We start from the raw sequence: 20,464 nt of genomic DNA, 5'->3' as shown, positions 1-20,464 counted from the left end.
GCTTTGTGTAGCCTCAAGAGCTTGTTTTTTCTGTCAGTGTGTGTGTGTGCATAACTCCCACTAACTTCTGAAGGTGTTAGACAGTATATATATGTATGTGTACATTACGGAGAACACACTTCAAAGCTTTGACTTTGGTAGCGTATCCTTTCAATTAGTGGCAGATGTTTTTCAGCATACCTGGCTGAGAAGTGGTCAGCAAGACCTAGCAGACAATTTCCAAAAGCCTGATCCAAAAGGACTTTCACAGAGCAGGGATGTTTATCGTAGGATTTTCATTGCACTACAAGGCAAACAACCGGCAACGTAAATACATCGTATTTCCAAATAAACATGGATCTACCTATGCCTGGGTCTGAAGTGAGTAGATGATGGGAAAAGCTGCAGCCGGGGCTCACAAGAATCTTGCAGAGTGTCCCTGGGGCAAAAGCAGGAAAGCCTGAGCTTTTGCAGTGAGTAGACTGGAAAAAAGCTTTACTGTCAAAACTACTGCCCATGGAAAACCCTGGACATGAACTGGTGTCAATGGAAATGTTGTTTCTAACATCTTGTGCTGATGCTGTCTTAAAAGCAGACTTTAGCAAAGTAGCACGGGTGCTCTCTGAAGACGTTTCTCCTTCTGCATGTTTAGGAGCATGCTCTTGGAGATCATTTTTTCAGCTTCCAAGCAAAAGTCTTTCCAAGGAACATAATAGTTGCTTAGCCAAGGAAGTAAATAGGTTTTTGTAACAAGGCCAACTGTTTCAACAGGAAAGATCAATGCTAGAACACAGACCTAAGTTTTCCTATCCCGTGTAATTATGAGAACTCCTGAGCTATTACCTATTAGCCTTTTCACTTTTGGTTGTTCTGTATCTGGACAGAAGCAGGGTTGGAATCTTCAGTTACTTTGGCAAGTGGAGTGGTTGGTTTTTCTTCCACAGTCAATAAGGGCTCTAGAACCACTGGGGAAAATCAGATTTGAGAAAGAATACAGAAGTGTTTATTTGTACTAACACTGCACACTTCATCCATTGGGTTTTTAAGTAAAATTGTGTTCTTGTGTTACAGGTTTTCTTGTTTTGGTTTTTTTGTAACCAAGAGATGTCTATTGCAAAAGAGACCGTAAAAAATCTGGAGGAAAGGGGGGCATGACAAACACCTCTTGAAAAGCACCTCTAAGAGAGAAAGACCTTTAAGTGAAGAGAAACCCTAGTGCTTAGAGGTTCTTTAGATCTTGACCCACCTTTTTAACAATAGCCAAGATTGTTCAAACCTGAAAAAAGAGATAAAATCCAGTTTACACTGGGCTTAGCAGTTTTCTGTCTGCCTCCTCTCTGCAATTCTTTCATGCAACAAAAAACCCAGATCAGTTGTTATTGTTCATAGCAATTTTGGCTTCCTGGCTTTTAGTGCTATCAGCATAAATATTATCAAACACCTCATTAGATTTTATACCCTGAAATATTTAGCTCTTCATCTTCTCACAGAGAGCAGAGCTGTGTTACCTCTGGGTGTTGTTGAAGAGCACACGTCACCATTTATTCTAGGGTGTCTCTAACCTAAAATTGGGGGAATTTGAGCATCAGGGAAGAAACCTTTCATTTTGTGAAAGCCTAGAAGGAATAGTCTGAAAACTGGCTGGTGACCACCTGAACTTTCCTTTCTGTGACGGGAGGCTGGGTCATTGCTGAGCCTCTGCCTGCTTGCATTAAAGTGCCAGCCTTAAACACTTCCATAAACAACTCCATAAGCAATTCTGCAGTTAAGAAAAATGACTTGTGTCCAAACTTTTGCTTTCCAGTCCCAGCATACCCAAGCCTTTTTTAGCCTTTGTAGAAGCAAGCAGAGAAGACAGCTGTACCTTAACATCCTGAGCTAACTTGCTGGAAACAAAGGCCCTCTAGGTGCATTGCAGTTACACATCACTAACATCACAGTTATCACTACACAATTACAGCTGAAAACAGTTATGAAGGGGGATGAGGGCATGAATCAGATGAGATGTATGAGTTCCGTGGACACGCATAAGTTTGTCCTTGGTGTAACTCTTTCAGCACCGCTGTTAGCACTGCATTTAACGACTTTTGCAAGGTCTGTACAATCTCATTTCTTTTTACCTTCCAGACAAGCCCTGCGGGGACCCACCATCCTTCCCCCACACCATCCTGCATGGCCACACTGGCTTTGAAATGGGGGACGAGCTGCTGTATGTTTGCGCCCAGGGGTACATCATGGGCAACAAGGAGACGGCGTTCACGCTGCTCTGCAATAGCTGCGGGGAGTGGTACGGGCAGGTTCAGGCCTGTGTTAAAGGTAAGCTCACCCAGCACATGCAGCATCCCTCCAGGAGGTCACAGCCTCCCATCCACCCAGCAGAGATGGTTTCAGGCATACAGGTGTGCCTCTCCTGGGCACATTAAGCCCCAGTGAAGCTCTTGGTGACTGCAGCATCAATGTCTTAACTGGCTCAACAGGGCTCTTCCAGCCCTGCTGGCAGACATCTCTAGTAAACCACAGGAGAGAATAATGTAGTCATACTCACATGTGCATAAAGTTCTTTTTTTCTGGGTAGCAGGAGCCACTGAAAGTATAAAAAAAATAACAATCAGATTTTTTATGCCATATTTATTTTATCTGCATCTGCTAACCCCATTTCAGGGATTCACTGAGTCTTATCCCAGCGTTAGCATTCTGCTCCTGCCTTCCAGCCCACTATCTTCCTTCTTTTCCCCCCCAAGTGCTCTTTTTCTTTAGTACCGAACACAACTTCTAATTACTAGAAAATATGCTTTAGGAAGATCCTTCACCTGTGTATTTAATATCAGAATCAGCCCCTTTCTGGAGATCAGTTATTTATAACCTTGTGTGTGCTCATTCTACTACTGGGTGAGGTTTATAACTTTTCTATGTACTTACTTAGTTTACTTAAGGTAAGGGATTCCTACTGATGGTACAAGAAATGCCAGAGGTATTTTCTTCCAAGCAGGGGTCAAAAGCTGCTCCCTGGCAGCATCAGAGAGCCAAAGACACTGCTTACCAGATACAGTGCACAATGCAGGTTTTGTCTATCTTCTGCTATGTTTATTTTCACATGAAGCCACAGAGTTGCTACAGAGCAGGCTGCTGAAATGAAAATGTGGTGTTTGCTCTCACCTTTGGGAACCTAGAGCAAGAACAGAGAAAAGTCAGTGTAAGTTTGTAGGCATGCACATAATAAACATCTTTCCTTACCATAGACATGTTGCCCATGATTTCAGCACCCGTACATCTTTATGTGATGGTACATGCTGAGGCCCCTGAGATAGCATGCTCCTTACAGAATAAACAAGATGCCACGGTAGTACTGTGGCCCCATGAAGAGAAGGGTCAATACTTCTCAAGGGCACAGCAGACCCATATGCAACTCCTTCTGCTTTTTTACATTTTCTAGGTTGAGTTGAGCTGGCCATCCTTTAGGTGTTCTTGAATTTTTATTTGGGATGCAAAATGGGTAATACAATAGCTGCCCATCTTTTAAGCCCCTTTTTCCACTGGCTTGTAAGAAGCTAGTTCGGCTAATCTGAGCTTTTACTAGCCCTTTCCTCCTAGTTGCTTTAGTATTTTTGAGCTTCTGGCCATACACATATGGTAAATACCACTTCCTTTTGGTAGGTCAGGAAAATTAGAGATCTGTGTATGTTAACAGAGCTGCCTGTGCTATGGAAATCTGTGACAGTGGCAGAAACACTTGGGTTAGAGCTAAGCAGCTAGATGGAAAAGTTAAAAATAAAGAAAAAACAAATATTCTTCTTTAATTTGCCCCTATAAAAAGGCAAATTTGTATCTTGACCCATGCTTGCAGGAGTTTTGTCTACAAACACAACAGCAGCTGCCCAGATATTTACTCCATTAAAAGGAACGACAGTGGATTTTCTTACCAAATAACTTGACTGAAGGAATCAGGCTTTGACTAAAAACACCCCAAACAAACAAGAACATAATGTAAAAGCTATGGGAAGCTGTACTAGTGACATTTCCTTGATTTAAACCTTCAAGAAAAGCCACTTTTATGTTACTTCAATTGTGCAATGATCTGAACTTTCCCTTTGTTTAAACAGAAGGTAAATAGTACCATGAGTTCAGACATGGATGCAATCTGAATTCTGCTTTCTCATTCTCTTTCTCATGTTACCCTGCTCTATGCATAAAGCTCAGACTCTTTCCAGTATTCAAGAACAGTCATCAGAGTATGTTATGGTGGGTTTTTTTCCAGAGAGATCTCACACCTTTAAGATGATATTTCTGGCAAAGCAGCTTAATCTTCAGCAAAGGAATGGGCAGCTGTCGGGTAGCTGAGCTATCTATATGGGCTCGAGTTAGCATATCTATTTCAGAACCTATGTATTCCTTAATGCCCAGGGGCTTACAAGGAGCTATTTTTACTCATGAATATATACCAGCAGACATAACCATGAGAAAAGGTCAAACTTGTTCTTAGTAGAAATGGGTCATGTCTGTGTACCAGGGAACCAGATATTCAAACCCATCAGAATGGTATAGAGATATGAAATAAAAACAAATAAATTCCAACATCTTTCTGAACTGTTTCATCTTCCAGAACTGTTCTTACAAACAGCAGTTCAGATGATTAAGTGAAATACTGCAGGGAGTGAAGGAGGAACATGGAGGGAGAGAAGGAAAAGAGTATCTACATCTGATAACCCACTGGGTCTGAATCTCCTATAATCTGCACCAAACTGGTACTTCTTTTTCCTTCACTGAGGTTAGTGAAAATGCTGACTTTATCACACATAGAAATAAAACTGTATGACACCAAAATAAGGAAGGGAAAGAATCAGGCTATTTAAGTTGTGTGTGTTTCACTGTTTTCCCTGGATAAATAGTCTATTTCCCCCTGTTTTGCCTGAGCCTTTCACACAGCCGCAGGGGAGAGGATAATATTTTTAGAAGAAATAGGGAAATGTGGCTGTAAAATCACAAACATCAATGCTGGAACTTGGGAGCAGACGGAATATTGTGGATTATGAGTTTTCTTTCTGGATTATTTAAATGTAGACTTCAAGTCGAGGGGCTTCCTTTGGTTAATGTTTCTCAAACACTTTAAAGATAAGATATGGGACAGAAACCACAATATGTGTTCAATTAATAATTAGCTATTCAAGCCTCCTGATCACAATTCTTTAAGAAAGGTTTTACAGAAGACTGATATTTGTGATACTGGGTTTCATTACTTTTAAAGAAGCAAGAATTCAGTGAAAAAGAACAAAAAAGGGAGTTTAATTAAAAGAAACCTGACTTACGGTTAACAGTTATTTTAGGGTCACAGGAGAAAGCAGAATAATTACTACTTAAGTACTCCAGAAGTCAGCACACACGCTGCTTTTTAAGTGCTTTGAGGCAAAAGAGTAACTTCCCTATTATGATGGGTAATGACAGGACAATTTATATCCCTGTTGGCAGGGAGGGCCATTTCTGTCCTAACTGGCTAACATTAGAACGAAAATGGTGGCAAAGCCACTTCAATGAACATTTAAGTACTATGTTTAGAGGCTGCTGAGGTGATGCAGATCCCTCCTTCTGCATCTGCGCCAGGTGAGCAACTGGAAATGTGAAGTGGTCTCAATGCTCTTACACCAACACAATTGGACAGGGGGAGAAAACCCCTCCCATAGGATTAAAAGAACAAGTCCTGTTCCTGCATCTTGCACTGCCTCTGAGATGGGGCAAGTCACTATACTGCTCTCTGCTGCTTACTCCACCTCATCCATGAAAGAGTGATAAAGCTTCATAAAGCTGCCTGAGATTTGCAGATGTTACAGATGTGTATTACTGTACTACTTGGTAACTGTCACATTATAATGCCCAGCTGTCCAAGCAGCTTATCAGACTAAACAGCAATAACTGGGCTTTTCTCTTATTTGTCTTCTTATTATGCCTGCACTACATTCCCAGTTGCTCACCTGGAGCAAATACAGTGTCAAAGAGCTATCATCATAGCAGAGTCTAAATACAGCACTTACATGTTCTTTGAAGTAGCTTTATGATCATATTTCCTCTCTGGTTTGATCCAGTTAGAAGAGATACAGTCCATTCTGGCACTCAGGATGTAAGTGTACAACCATACAGCTAGTAAATCTGTAAATTAAATGAAAACATATATCATGCATCAATAAACATATAATCCAAAATATGTGGAAAAACATGGCTGTGGGCATAACTGAACAAAATCATTTCAGGATTGTATTAAGTGGATTCTGGATACAGTAAAGTACGTAAGAAATTAAGAAAACAGTACATTACAAATGGCTTTACTGTGCATTGCACACACCAGGAGATGGATGGTAATTTTTAATCAAGATGCTTTTTAAGGAAAAAAGTGGTTCTGTACAGTTAGTCTTTCCTGCAGTTTCTGGTCATGAAAAGACACTGTGTTCCAGCTGAAAACACAGGGATATTCAACCCAACAAAGCAACCTTAAGCAGGGAACAGGGAAATAGGTGGGTTTTGTAGTTTATTTTCTGTGGAAAGAACGCATTTGTTTCACAAAATACATTCTGAAGATGAGCACTGTAGTAAGGTCTGAAAGCAGATGTAGACATGCCATGCTGCAGCTGTCCTGCAGGCACAGAGACCAAAGTGACCATTGCTAAATGTGTTTTGTTTTTGTCTTTCCCAAAATGAACCATAGGTTCACTATCAGAAGCATTAATACGAACATTTCAGTAGGGAGGGCAGGGCTGTATTGCATTAGGCTGAGTCCTTGACAGTTTGCTGCTTCAAAGAGAAGGTGGATTAGGTGGCTGGGAAATCATGTCATTGCTCTAAAACTGCCTAAGAGGAATGTCTCATATTTCTCCTCCCTTGGCTGCTCTGGGTTTTTCCAGCTATAAGCTTGTGGCAGGAGAGGTCATATCTGCTTCGCACCTAAAGAATCTGTCCAGTGTCAACACTTGGATGATTGTCTAGTGTGTTCAGAGCTGGTCTGACTTCCACACTGAGCACCAGACTTCTGATTTCAGTGTGAGGAGGATTCGGCTGACTTTGACCACCTCTGGTGGGTTCAACTATTCTCACTGCTTCAAACATTGCTTTCTGAGTCCTGAGGAAGTGTTGATTCACATTCATGTGCTCTGTAAGCATGACCAGCCAGCACCACTTAGTTCTTTTCCTTCTATTTTCTTAATGGGCAGAGGAAAGCAAAATGTCTCTGGCTTCCAATCTTATTTGGGGCTGTTTTGTTTTGTTTTTGTCTGGGAGTGCAAAGGAAAAGCTGTGACAGACAAATAAAATCAGAACAAAACATGTCCATGACTCGTCAAAACTATTGTTATGACAAACTTTGGTTCTCTTTTAGGTCTGTCACTGAGTGGTTGTATTAGATTAATGGAAGGTATTGATCAGGCATGGACTCATTCTGCCAAATGGAATTACTTTTAAAAAGGATGATGGGTTATTTATTTACATTAGCAGGCTTTTCCTACAATAAAAAGTCATCCTTCTTGCAGCTGTTGCAAAAGACTAAAGGCAAAACAATTTCTGTCTAGCGTACCCTGGCTGGTTTGAGAGAAGTGTGATCCAAGTCAAATGGATAATTCTTCAAGATGCTCTAGTTGACAACTCTGATCTTAGGCAAATTGGTCTGTATGCTCTTTTCCTTCCTACCCTTTCAGACACATGTCCTCTTGTTAATGTTCACTGTAACTACTTTGAGATTCTTAGAATAAAGCTGGGTTTATACAGTAGAAATGTTTATGATGATGGTCTACATAGAATCAAGTTTCAATTTCCTGTACTCCAAAAATACATCCTCAAAATATGCAGTGCACTTTATGGCTGTCCAAAATAGCAACACTCAAAATACAGCTGGGATGCCAATATGCTATCTAGAAGAAAAATTAAATTGATCCTAGAGTGTGGAAAACCAGGCTCTTTCTTTGGTTTTGCCTGTGTCTATGTTTGGTCACTGTTTTCACATTAGGATCAAAAGTTGAAGGAGATGAAAGCTCTTTAAGGACTGGATGCTTCCCAGAAAAGACAAGGCTAAATGAAAAGGATTTCATCTTTTAATTGAATTTCACGTTTTCGGTAGAGTCCCATTTCAGCTTGTGTTGCTGTAAAATGCTCACTTCAGCCTCAGTAATCCCTCAGACAGTGGAGCAAAACTCCCTGATCCTTGAGTCTGTCAGAGGAGGGTAGGGGTAAGATGTAACGATGACCAAATATAGGAAGATTTTGGTCTTGGACTAATTCATTTCAGTGCTGGCTCTTCTTAAAAACAGACCTGCCTGGATAGGAAAGAAGATGCAAACACTTTTAAACCAGTTGCTAGCAGTTTTAAAAACTATGTAAGTATAGATTACAACTATCTGGATAAGAGGTGGAGCTGAATCTAGTTTGGTTGTGGCTCTTCAGTACTGAGACTAAAATTCAGGGAGCTGGAAAGCTCAGGTAAGTGCTGAGGAGGTGAGCAAAAAGAAGTGCAAAAGTTGTGCAATCTGTTCTGGATCATGGCTGACTTCAGATATTCTCATGCTAACACAGAATCACTAAATACTAAGTCCAGACCCTATCTGAAGGTCGGAGGCCCAGAAGAAAGAATAGAGTATTATTACTGGGTAAGTCAATTCAGGATCATATAAATCAAAGCTTCAGACTCAGGGGGTCTGTATTTCCTTTGATGGTTAGAGAGCTCAATAGTTGCTTTCATTCTGCCATCCCATACACAAACATTAGTTATGTTGATAGTCTTTGCTATAAACTATACAAATACAGGAGATTGCGTATGAAAATACATTATAGCAGCTTTACAACTTGGGCCATAATCTGATTGTCAGAAGGAACAAGCCTCCCTTATGCAGTGACAAGCAGTGCATAATGAGCTCCAATCTCGGGCTCTCTTTAGACTACAATGGGCTTTTTCTTTTCTCAGCTGAACATTAAGAAAGCACCAATTCATTTCTATACATGCAGGATCAGGCCCAAAGACAGCAGGTTTGATGGAGATTTGATTGATGGTTCAGCAAACAATATGTTCTGATAGACTGAGGGCTTGTGTTTTCCTAGAAGCACATTCTCTTTCCTGATGTGCCTCCATAGGACTTTCATCTGAAGGGCTAAAAGCACATGGCAGGAGAAGCACTAAAGGGAAAGAGCTTCAAATTCTATAAACCCCATCTTACTACAGTTATTAAGCATTCACTAATGATTCATACAGGTAAATAAGATGAATACTAGCTGCCCATTCACACTGCTAACTAAAGAATACTGTCTGGAGGAAATAACCCAAGCATATGAATGTAATTTTTGTTCACGGACGTGTCTGCATGCACTAGAATGCCGTAATGTAAAAATCATTGTTTCATTCTCAGCTGGCTTGCTGTAGTAGTCTGAAAAGTAAATGAGTAGCAAAACTAGAGGTACAGGTGAAGACAAACATGGCTGAAGAGTCATCTCAGAAAAGGAAAACATGACCATCACAGCTGGTAAATAGTGAGTTCTCCTATTACAATGTTCCAATGCACATATATATTCTATAGGTTGTCCTAGGAGACACTGGACTTCAGTGAAGCAGGCATGCCAGATACCAGCTTTTAGCATAAGAGGACAAAACAGCTTGAAGCACCATTTCCATGCAAAGAGAATGCCATTAGAAAAATTCTTTAGTGAAAATGAGACAAGGGACAAAGAGAGACTAGCATTTTACAGGTATTGTAAGTGCTACATAGTGATGGCCAGTGCCACACAGAGCTTCAAAAATATGTTGCTAAAATGTTTTGGTATTCAGAGGGACCCTCCAGTCAGTAATGAAAGCCTGAAATTATGTTGGAAAAGATTTTAGGATGAATTAGAGAAGTGAGAGTTCTACCAGGAAGGTTTCCTTTCTAAGAGATGGATTCCCCTGTCTGTTAAGTTGGTTTTGCACCAGATGAAGTTTTTTTCCTGCTTTGGAAAGGATGGAGAGGATCTAGAGGATTACACAAGCAGATAAGGACAGCAGAACCAGGCAGGAGAGAAGTCTGCTGTTGGTACTGTTGTACCTTGCACAAGTTTCACCCTACACCCATGCTGTGAGCTGAGAGGACCTACTGAGAACATCCCGTTCTCCAACATGATAGCTTTCACAGAGGTATTAACTCACACATTTTGGTTTCCTCAGCGTAACTGCTTTGGTTTCTGGTAGACCCGGATGCTATTCCAAGAAAAATACCTTTTGCTAATACTCATTCTGTTCGGGCACCTGGCTTAAGCTGTTCTGGCAAAAAGCAAGCTGGTGTGAGCTGTATCACTACTGAGTGGTTTTGGTCAGACTGGTTTGACAACGTTTCTAATCTTTCTTAAGAGCAGACCAAATGTGGCTCTGCCAGCAGTCTGGGAAGCAGTCTCCAAGGAGAATGTGACTCATTCGGAAACTGAGGTGGGCCCCAGATGAAAATGTGATTCAAAGTTGGTGGAGTGTAAAAAGGCAAAAAAAGATAAGGTTTTATGAATGCACTGATTTGTAATACAGCTTTGCCTATTAATTTCTTGTTTCCGTGTCATGCCAGGTCTATTGCTTCACCATCTTCATGAAAGGTTAAACACTCTCTTGAAAAGAAAAATTCTCACCATGATTCATCTGTTTCATTTTCCACATCCTAAGGCGCTATTTTCTAGGGCCTGTAATGCCAGCATAAATCTCAGCAATTACATCAACCTTCTATGGAGTAAAACTTGTGTGAGCTGAAAATCAACCACCCTGTCTGGTTTGGAAAATTTTTCATTGAGCTAAGGTCTTTTAGAGGAGTGAAAGAAATATAAATTACAGTGCATTATCTCATTCAAATTCAAACCTTCAGTTTCACACTCTGAGTTAAATCTATTTTGCTATGAGTGGTTAAGTCTGGTGAGGCATAGGGAGTATTTCTAAATCAAACTCAGACTTTAAGATTAATCTGCCTCTCTGCTGCATTCAGGTTTTGGGGGGGGGTTTGCCAGTTTGTTTTTGGTTTTTTTTTCTCCTCTTTCCTTTTTGGTAACATGAAGTTTCTTAAAATTGGAAGCTGAAAGTTGACTGCAGATGATGTTATCTTGATCTCTAGGCATTAGGCTTTAAGTGCTGGAGTTTTCTATCCTTGCAGTCATGGGTGCATCGTCTTTCCTTCAGATAAAGATAAGCAAAACTCAGTATCAGCTCTGGTGGTGGGGTCTTCCTTGGGCAGCTCTGAAGAGCTCACATGGAATGAAAATTACTGTCTAGAAGTCACTCCTCATTGCACCTTTCTTCTTGGCTTCTTGTAACGAATGAACCCAGTGCTCTTCTGGAGAAATTAAGTGTTGTCTTTTGTGTTGGATTTTTTCAATGTTTCTAGATGAAACCGAGGCGCACATTGACTATGAAGATAACTTTCCTGATGACAGATCAATACCCGTTGTTGAGAATGAACACATCAATGGCAAAGAGGAAACAGAGCAGGAGCAAGACCAGCTCTCCTTCAGTAAAAGCTCAGAGGAAAGCATTGGAAGTACCAAAGGTGTTACTCAGGACACAGACACTTCTGAAAAAGGAAGCAGGGCACCAACTGAATCCCCTGTGTCACTCCTAAGCCAAAAAAACTTGTTTTGGTTTCCATCAGAGGCTTTCAGTGAGCCTGAATCAGAGAAAGAGACAGATGACTCCACTAAAGCACAGCTTTCTGAAGGTGATAACCACATTGGAGTGAAGGCACCCTATGATGAACCTGGTGCCAAAATGTTTTACGACAGTGAGGATTTCCCCATTGGACCCATTCTCACAACTAATGATACAAAGGCAGAGATAGATGCAGTTGCCATCACTGATGAATCATGGTTAGATGGCTATCCAGTAACGCAAGAAGTGGTAGAGGATGATGAAGAGGAAGGGGATAAAGTTGATGGTTCAATGGGAACTGAAGATGACGTTGTCCTCACAACTGACCAACCAAATCATGCTGAAGTAAGAAAATCAGGCAATGGCAGCCCAGCTCCAGAGGAAGGTTTAACACCGATTGTGGCAGCAACAACAAAAGCAGACGATGAAGGGACCAAAGAGACACCAGTGCTACTTACATCAGTGAGTGGTCTGGAGAACTTAAGCACGAGCAGAGGTTATGATGATACTGTATGGGACCATGCAACTACATCTCTGGAAACTGTGACTCAGGAGCCTGGTACAACAATGCTGTTTGACATGACCAGCTTAAAAACATCCATGTCAGAAACCTCTGTGATGGTCAGCCCCTCTGATCACACTCCATACGCAGAACCAAAAGAAGCAACCACCTACCCTGCACAAATAGCAACCACTGCACCAGCTCCAGATATCATTACTGACACATCATCCCAGGAATTAGCTGAGCAAGAAAATCTCACCCAGGGCCTTGGAGAAAAGCCCGTCCCCACTTCTGATCCGTGTGAGGCAGAGGATTGTCCCAGGTCCAGTAAGGGTGCAATCATAGCAGTAATTGTGATTCTTCTCTGTTTGTTACTGGTTGCAGCTGTACTGGCTGTGTGGTTCTTCAAAAAACGGCAGCAGAAAAATTCTGTCTATAAACTCAATGGAAGGTGTCAACCCAGGCATCACTGCTACCACCACTACCACCACCAGCACATTGAAATGCAGAAAGTCTAACCAGGGGCCTTTGGGCAGAGATGCCAGGAACTGGAAGGAAAACATACTGATGCTAGAAGGATCACACGACTCATGGATGCTAAAATCCAGCAGTGCAGAAAGCAGAAGGAAAAAAAGAATGCTAAAAGAACATAGAAAAGATTTCATCCTTTTGAAATCAGTTTAACACATTCGACCTTTCAAGAGCTAAAGAATCTGTATGTTTTTATCACAGGAGTCTTCTGGAGGTATCAACAGGACACCATGTGCTTGGTAGTACATCTACAGTTTGTTCCGCTTTTACATTTTGCTCCTATTAATAATAAATTAATTGATTAATTTCTGTGTTACCTGGTTATAATGTAATGGCAGGGCTGGTCAGGCCTTCTTGGTCTATTCTCAGCGGAAGAAGGAAAGAAAGAGGGAAGGAGGGGAGAAAGATGTTTTTGGAGGGACCATACATTTGGTGGTGTTCCTTTCTTAGAACCTGCCCAAGCTGGTCAGGATAAACCATCATAACAAATTATTACCTGATGTGTCTTAAAATGGAAAACCATTTGCTACCGTACTTTAACGGACAGTACTGCAATGATTACTAAGGTACTTTTCTTCAATGTTGTGAACTTAACAAGCCACAAGTGTTGGATCATCACACTAGTTTTCTGGAAGGTGTTATTTTAGCCTTAGTGAAGAAGTACCATTCTTATACTAATCTTTTTATAGGAATCACGATGTCTCCCTGGAACTCAGAGAATGCAGTAAGTGCCATTCTTCCTTGAGTACCAACAGGAATTAGAGCACCTTTGATTCCAGGTGTTATAATGAATAGCCTCTTATTACAGAGCCAGTGACGAAGCACTTTCCAGGGACACCCTATATAAAGTCAGCTGCTTTTCTGAACACAATACTGACTGACCAGGACACTGAACTCACAGCTGGTTGTACCTCTGACAGCTGAAGCCATGCAGAACACTTCTGCCATGTGAACTCTGTGGAAGGACTGATTTTCTCCATTCTGCTCTTACATCAGCTGGAGGGGTGCCTGGGGTGGACACTGGCTGTGGGACATGGGTATCCATTTTGAATGCTGCTTGTTGTGGTTTTAAAGATAAAGCAAACCTGGGAAAGAGAGAAATTGCATCCAGTTAATAAATGCAAACACTTGACTTTTAGACTGGGTGTTGGTGTAAAAACAGAGAGGCTTTTCCAACAGCATGTCCCAAGAGTCCTGAAAATAAACAGTGAGAGAGAAGAGGATGTTTTCTAGAATCCCTTAACATAGTTCTGGTGAGTTTCGTATGAAATGCTCTTCCTTACCTTTCTGAATGAACAGGAGAAAGACTGGCAAGTGAATAACCTGCAGGTCAGAAATAAATTCATTTGCCACTCTATTGCACAGCCTTAGCCAAAATATGCCGGTAGTTCAACACACCAAAATACTGGAGTGAGAAAAGGTGACTGGGGGGAGTTGACCTGTGCTGGTAACCATCTTAAACTCCATGGAAGGTAGACTTTATGAAGTGGAGTGCAGAATTGGGCCCGTCATACACACAGGCATCAGTCTCAGTGCTGCTAAGGAAAAGAGAGCATTTTTAGATGATGGCCATATGGAGAATTTGACCTCAGAGTGGTAAGAGTGGCAAGAGCCACAGTAAATAAAGGACAGAAACTGTACAAATCTGTAAATATTGTGTTCTCTGCCATATGCACGACTTTATGCTTTTAATGCATTCTAGACTATGAAATAACCTGGGATTTCTGTTGTAAACTATTTTTTTATGCAGTAACATTTAAATAAATCCAAAAAACCAATGGATTTCACACTATGCAACTTTATAGAGATTAACTCAACTAAAACATACCATCTGTAATCTTATGGGAACATGCTGAAAAATAAACCTGGGGACAGCCATTACAAATACTGTTTAACTGAAAGATACAAGTATGTGTTACAGCTCTGCATAGCATCATTCAAAATGAGAAGTCAATGCTCTTTGGCTCAAGAACTGAACATGTGAAAACGAGGCTCAAAATAGAATTAAACCCACAAATTGTACAGGGACCTTATTTGAGGCTTAGAAATAATTGTTATTCACGAACCAGCAGAAAATGTACATTAATATAATGCTTTGGAGGTATTTAAATAAAGATCAAAGTACAAAAAAGGGAAAGTAAGCATTTGTGTATGTTCTTGTGAAAATCATCCAGTTTGCCTACATGTTTATGAAGGAAAGACAGGTCTGTCATTTGGATAAGTCTTGTAGGAGACAGTTTAAGATATAGCTGAAAAGTGTTCATCTTAGGCTGCCAGGATGGTTCTGCTTCAGAATACCATCTACCCCCTTTTGGAGCAGCATCTGTTTGTACTCACGGTTTTCACATTAACAGAATGATTCAGGGAGTTTGGGGAAACTAATAAACAGATGGGGGTAAACAGCCCACGAATGATACATCTGACTTAGATCTCCTTTTGTGTGTGAAACTTGGCTAATCAAGGACAGTAGGGATGGTGAATGTTACAGTACAGTAAAATCTGAAGATAAGGTCAAAATACAGTAGGGGATGAGTCACTTATTAAAGGAATTAAGAGCTGAAAGGGCCAGCTATGGGCTGAAATTAGGAAAAGGAAAGGGGAAAATACTGGGAGTGATTTTGTGATGGTGAAATCCGTTCATTAAGACATTGACCTGCTGCTCTGTGATACAGAAGTTATGTATCATCCTCTTCCAGGAAAGCCACATATTACAAGAGGCTGGCTAGAATGGCTCACTGGTGTTTAGACTGACATATGATCTCTTTCTCTTCCTTTCCTGTATTAGCAACTACCTATTAAATAAGACCCCATTTCATACAGATCAGGCGGTTTGCTGTGTCTGGGCAGAGCCTTGCATAGATTTGTTGTCAGGCAGGCTGAGAATTCACTGTGAGTTGTACCACTGAAGCTACTTGCAGTGTTTGGGGGTTCAAGCCCTTGCAGCCAATAGGTGTACAGAAACTGTGGGATCATGGATTTTATTCCATGTAAATTCTTGGGCTAAAATACCCTCAGTTTCTGTGCTTGCCCTTGCATTTGCCAGCTAGATGACAATAGAGGGTTTATTGTGCTGTGCTGCTTTTTTACATACTTTACCTCAAAAACTGTTATGTTGGGCATCTGTTGCCATAGGCATAAAAGCCAGCATAATTTTTTTTCTTCAGTGGAAAGAATTTACTTTTTTTATACCCAACAATTTGCAATGCAATGATATGACATAATACGTCACTGTGAAAGATCAGAAAGAGGACCACTGGAAAAATCACTTGCAACAAAAAATGAATTGAGTTATAAAGCTACAGGGTTTACCGCTACAGGGTTACCACTAGCTCAGGATAATGCTTAAATGTTTAATCCCTTCGAATAAATAAGAGCAAGATTTCAGACAGTAAGAAGGGGAAAAGGCAGAAACCCCCAATTGTTTCCTTCAAAGCTAGTAGTCACATAAAGTTACACCTCTGACCCCCATATTTCTACTTGAAAGCAAGCAAGTTCCATTCCTTTGCAACAGAATTAATCAGGGGAAAAGTTCCTTCAGGCTGCTTAGAAGGCCTACCCATGATGCACACCAAAGGGAAGAAAAAGGTTAAAAGCAATCAAAGAAAACTCAACTTAGAAAGCTTTTCTACAGATAAGGTTAGCATTTATAAACTCAAAACTTCAGAACTCTCTGCAGAAGGTAGTTTCCATAGCTCATCGATACTCTAAGGAGAGGGAAGAGGGGAGGGAGGAGGGATGGGTGTCTAAAACCATGGAATATTTCCTTGCCAAAAGTAAATAAATAAAAAGGTATCTATTTAATGTTTTTCCTAGGCACTGGAAAGGACTCAGGACACAAACCCCTGATTTGCTGGGGTGTGCAACCCAACTTGCTATGGCTGTTTCTTACTTACCTTCTTTATTTCATATAGCTTCAACTCTCCACACTAGGTCATTCAGGTCTTGAGTCGCCAGAAAAAAGAAGTCGCTGTTTAAAGCGTGGCAGACAACCAAAAGTTCAGACAGCTGCAATGAAGGATTAGTTGTGGCTTTTTCTCACTGCCTTGCTACAAACTGCATCACAGCTCTATGTTCAAACATTATTAAATGGGAATGTTTTCTCTGGCACTGACTACCTCTCCCCACAGTTTAAGTATTGAATTTTTTTAACTGAAGTAGCTTTGGTTTACAGCTCACATTAGAACTTAAAAACATATTTCCATAGTAGCAGGCATATGCAGGCAACTGTTTATTCTCAATACCAGCCATAATAAACACTTGTACTTCTATAATCCAACAAATCTTTGCCTAATCACAACTCCGTTTCCAGAGCTGTACAATTTGCATGCTATTTAAACCATTTTTCGTGAAGACTCTAAAAACAAAGATTATCTGAGTCTGGTTCATTATCAATATAGACCAATAATTCATAGCAAAGATACACAGTGGGTATTATTGGCAACAGTCTATTGAGAAAAAGCATCGTAAAGCAGGACATGCAATAGGATTTTGAGGGGACTACTTGTCTTGGGGAGACCCACCTTTAATTCTACCTTGACTTACTCCGGCAAGTAGGAAGAAGTGGCACCCCTTGGTCGGATGGGCTTTCCAGGTGAATTGAGAACAGCATCCAAGTATGTTTTGAGCTTATATCCTAGCATTCTAAAGGAGTAGGGCTCTGGAAAATGGAGCAGTTTCAATCTGCTTTTTTACTCATGCCTTGTCAACAGTAGCAGTGAAGGTCTGCTTGCAGATTTGCTGCAATGAAAGGGCCCAGCAAGACACTCAAATTCCCACTGAATTTGCCAGAATTGATAATTCTAAAGGCATTTGGGTTTCATAGCTGACTTCACTGGCTATTGGAATTGACAAGACACTGAAGTATGGAGCCTATATTGCTGTTTTATGGGAACAGAATTAAAACTTTGGGGAGAAAAAATCACCCACCACCCTTCTTCCTTTTTTAATCAATATTTGTGTTTATGAGGATGAATTAGGCAAGAATCTGGTAATACATGAAAAGTTACTATCAGTAAGAGCAGGTATTACTTTGAGAAAGACTGTATACTTGGCAGTCTGTCAGATACACTGATTTCCCAGCTGTGAATCTCTTCCCTTGACCAAGCTTTGGTTCTTGCATAAAAAAGATTGTCCTGACAGGCAGCAGTCAAGATTTTCACATAACCAAATACCCAGCTCTGCACCAGCATTTCTGACTCAGTTTGACCTTCAGCTTTCCAGCAGTTCCCCATCACACAGGACCCCATCCATCAAGAGGCCAAGCACTGGACTTGTATTGCGTGCAGGCCCTTGTGCTAGCCATCTGCCAGAGGATCAAAAGCCAAAATCAGCTACCCAGGGAGCCAGCATTGTTACTGGAAATGTGAGCAATTACTAAGAAAATTAACTGTATGGCTCTGTAACAAGCAACACTACTACCGAGATCAGTATGAATTGGTCAGCCCAGGGTCAGCAGACACATGCCACCTACGCTGCGTTCAACTAAGTCACACAAACACTGGCTTCAACAAAATGACACTTCCCTGAGCATCAGCATCACACTGTAAGCCTTATAAAAAAGAGAAATGAGACAAAACCTGAACATCTCCTCAGGTTTTGCAGATGCTGCTAACATCTGAAGCAGGCAACTCACAACTGAGAGAATTTGGGGTGGCAGAAGAGAGGCAAGAACTATGCTCCTGTAGCCTCCCAAGAAGAGCTGGCAGATCAGAGAAGTGGAAGACACTGATTTATTGCAGTCACATGTAAATGTTGGCTTCTAACAATAGCAGCAGCAAAAGAAAAATCAGTTAAAAGAACCTGAGAATGCTGAAAAAAGCCACAATAAATACCGAGGAACTGGGAGAGGAGCTATTTCTCATTAGAAAAGAAGAAGGGTTTGAGAACAACTTGTACTTATTAAGATTGAACTGGCTTGGGACCATGTGTAGTGGAAATTAAAAAAGCCAGAAAAAATCCACAGACACTTGAACAAAATGAAAAAGGGATCACGGTGCCATTTCAGGAGGCCACGAGAGTATAGGCTGCCTTCTCAGTTTAAGTGGAATGGTAAAGGACATCAGGCTTACCTAATGTAGGCTTGAGAAAAACAAATCACTGGCTAATGGACACCCTAGTCAATCATGAAATCCCCACCTGAACAGGCACAATGGCAGGGGATTTTAGCTGTAAGGTCAAGAGCTGAGGAAACGGCTGAACACGAAAACAGATCAGCTAAGGAAGCCTTAAAGACAGAATCACAAGCTTACCTGAAAATTGATAATACCCAAGAGACTTGCAATGGCTGAATAACTGTTTGATGAAGAGAAAAAATTAGGGTTCATGGGCACTAAATGTCTCCCCAGTGTAACTCATTGAAGTTAAATGAATCACAAAAGAGGTTGATTCTGGTGCTCAGTATTTTACCGGTGGAATGAAAATGTTACACTATTTTACCACATACTTTGTTCTTTAAAAATATCACAGCAGTCTTCAATAATTAGTGCTGGAGAGGGAAAGGGGGTTCTTTAACAGGAAAGAAGTAATTCTGGGTGGCAAACCTAAGAGAATTGATTTTCTGTTATCGCGTACCTACTGTAGTCTATGCCATTTGCTTCACCAACAGGCAGAATCTGATCATAAGCTTTTTGCACACATTATTTCCATCCACGATGCATAGATATGGAAAACCTTAGGAGCTTGCATTACAGGCACCTCTCTTAGGAGTCTTTAAGGTTTTGCAATGCAGTACCTACAGACAGCACACAAGAGCCGAGACACCACAGAAACAGACAATAGTCAGTGCTTGGCAGAGCTCCTAAGTCAGCTTGGTAAATGGTGATAAGAAAAAAGTAAATGGAAAACGTTGTAATATAAAGGCAGTGTAGACAGATACATCCACCTCCAACCAGCTCCATGCCCTTTAATGGCAGGATTTCTAGATTCGGACGTTAAGAGTATTAAAGATGAAGTTATTTGGGCATATGACCTTAACATAAACAGTTGGGTTTCTGAGGGGAAAATCTGGAGTTGTCCTATGCAGCCTGGAAACCTGTGATTCTGTGAAAGCAGGAGGGTAAGAGTCCTCCAGAGCACCAACCTCTCCCTTGAGCACAAACACTCCTCCAACAACAGAAAACTAGGGACAAACTGGAGAAGCTACCCCAGCTGGGTATTACTATACATGTATTGCATGGGGATGTGATAGGTTATGATCAACTGCTTGTTATGTTTGAAAAGCAAAGTTAAATTCTTACATAAAATTACAATAAATGGAGTGCTAATATTATGTGGAACGAAAAGCTCCAGGAAATCTGATACTCACTCTGTATTAAGGCACAGGGCAAGCCAGATTCTGGTTTTGTTACCACAAGTGGAGCTGGGTAAATCTCCTGAAGTTAAAAGGCTCTTGATGGATTTTCAGCCTGAGAATAAAACGGCCTGCCCATTCACATCAGTGTGCGAACTGGGATTTATATTAAAGCAGCTAAAAACCAATCTGGTTTTCCAAACACCTTTCATACACAACTTCTAACATATTAAAATTATTCATTGCTGTCATGGGCTGGAAGACCTAAACCTGATCCTGTAGATTCCCCCTTATTCTCTGCGGATACTCAGTAGTGTAGACACTATGCTTCCACAACATATATAAGCTACAGCAGCAGCAACTCAGCAAGGTCGTACAGATCATGTTTTGCCTCTTTTACTCCCTAAAGCAGGTTTTTGTTTTGCAACTCACTTCCATTCTGCTGAAGTAGGATTCAGTCAGAGGAGCACTGAATGCTCTTGTCTCCCTTTGATGTAAGCAGGATGAAGCCACTTGCAGGACTTGATCCTTAAAAAAGAAAGGGGAAAGCAAG

The 20,464-nt window shown here is 40.9% G+C and overlaps 1 protein-coding gene and 1 long non-coding RNA gene across 2 annotated transcripts in view; one reads left to right on the top strand and one right to left on the bottom strand.

Annotated features, from left to right (window-relative positions):
• SUSD5 (sushi domain containing 5) overlaps positions 1–12,816 on the top strand; it is a 36,586-nt gene extending 23,770 nt beyond the window's left edge. The window contains exons 4-5 of the mRNA XM_061358435.1: positions 2,107–2,295; positions 11,331–12,816. Of these exons, the coding sequence (XP_061214419.1) occupies positions 2,107–2,295; positions 11,331–12,610 (1,469 nt within the window). The 3' untranslated portion in view covers positions 12,611–12,816. The remainder of the gene's footprint in view (positions 1–2,106; positions 2,296–11,330) is intronic.
• Positions 2,836–14,064, bottom strand: LOC133214958 (uncharacterized). Its single transcript, XR_009726283.1, has 3 exons — positions 13,535–14,064; positions 6,003–6,117; positions 2,836–3,145 (listed from the first exon to the last, which is right to left on the bottom strand). It is a non-coding gene; the product is annotated as an uncharacterized LOC133214958 (long non-coding RNA).
• Positions 14,065–20,464: the final 6,400 nt, after the last annotated feature.

The sequence above is a fragment of the Neopsephotus bourkii genome, unplaced genomic scaffold (assembly GCF_033783945.1).
Source record: "Neopsephotus bourkii isolate Nb327-2 ecotype Australia unplaced genomic scaffold, CSIRO-AGI_Nbou_v1 NB_942, whole genome shotgun sequence".
Lineage (NCBI taxonomy): Eukaryota > Metazoa > Chordata > Aves > Psittaciformes > Psittacidae > Neopsephotus > Neopsephotus bourkii.
The sequence above is the reverse complement of the archived record's forward strand: the minus strand, read 5'-3'. Positions and strand labels throughout refer to the sequence as shown.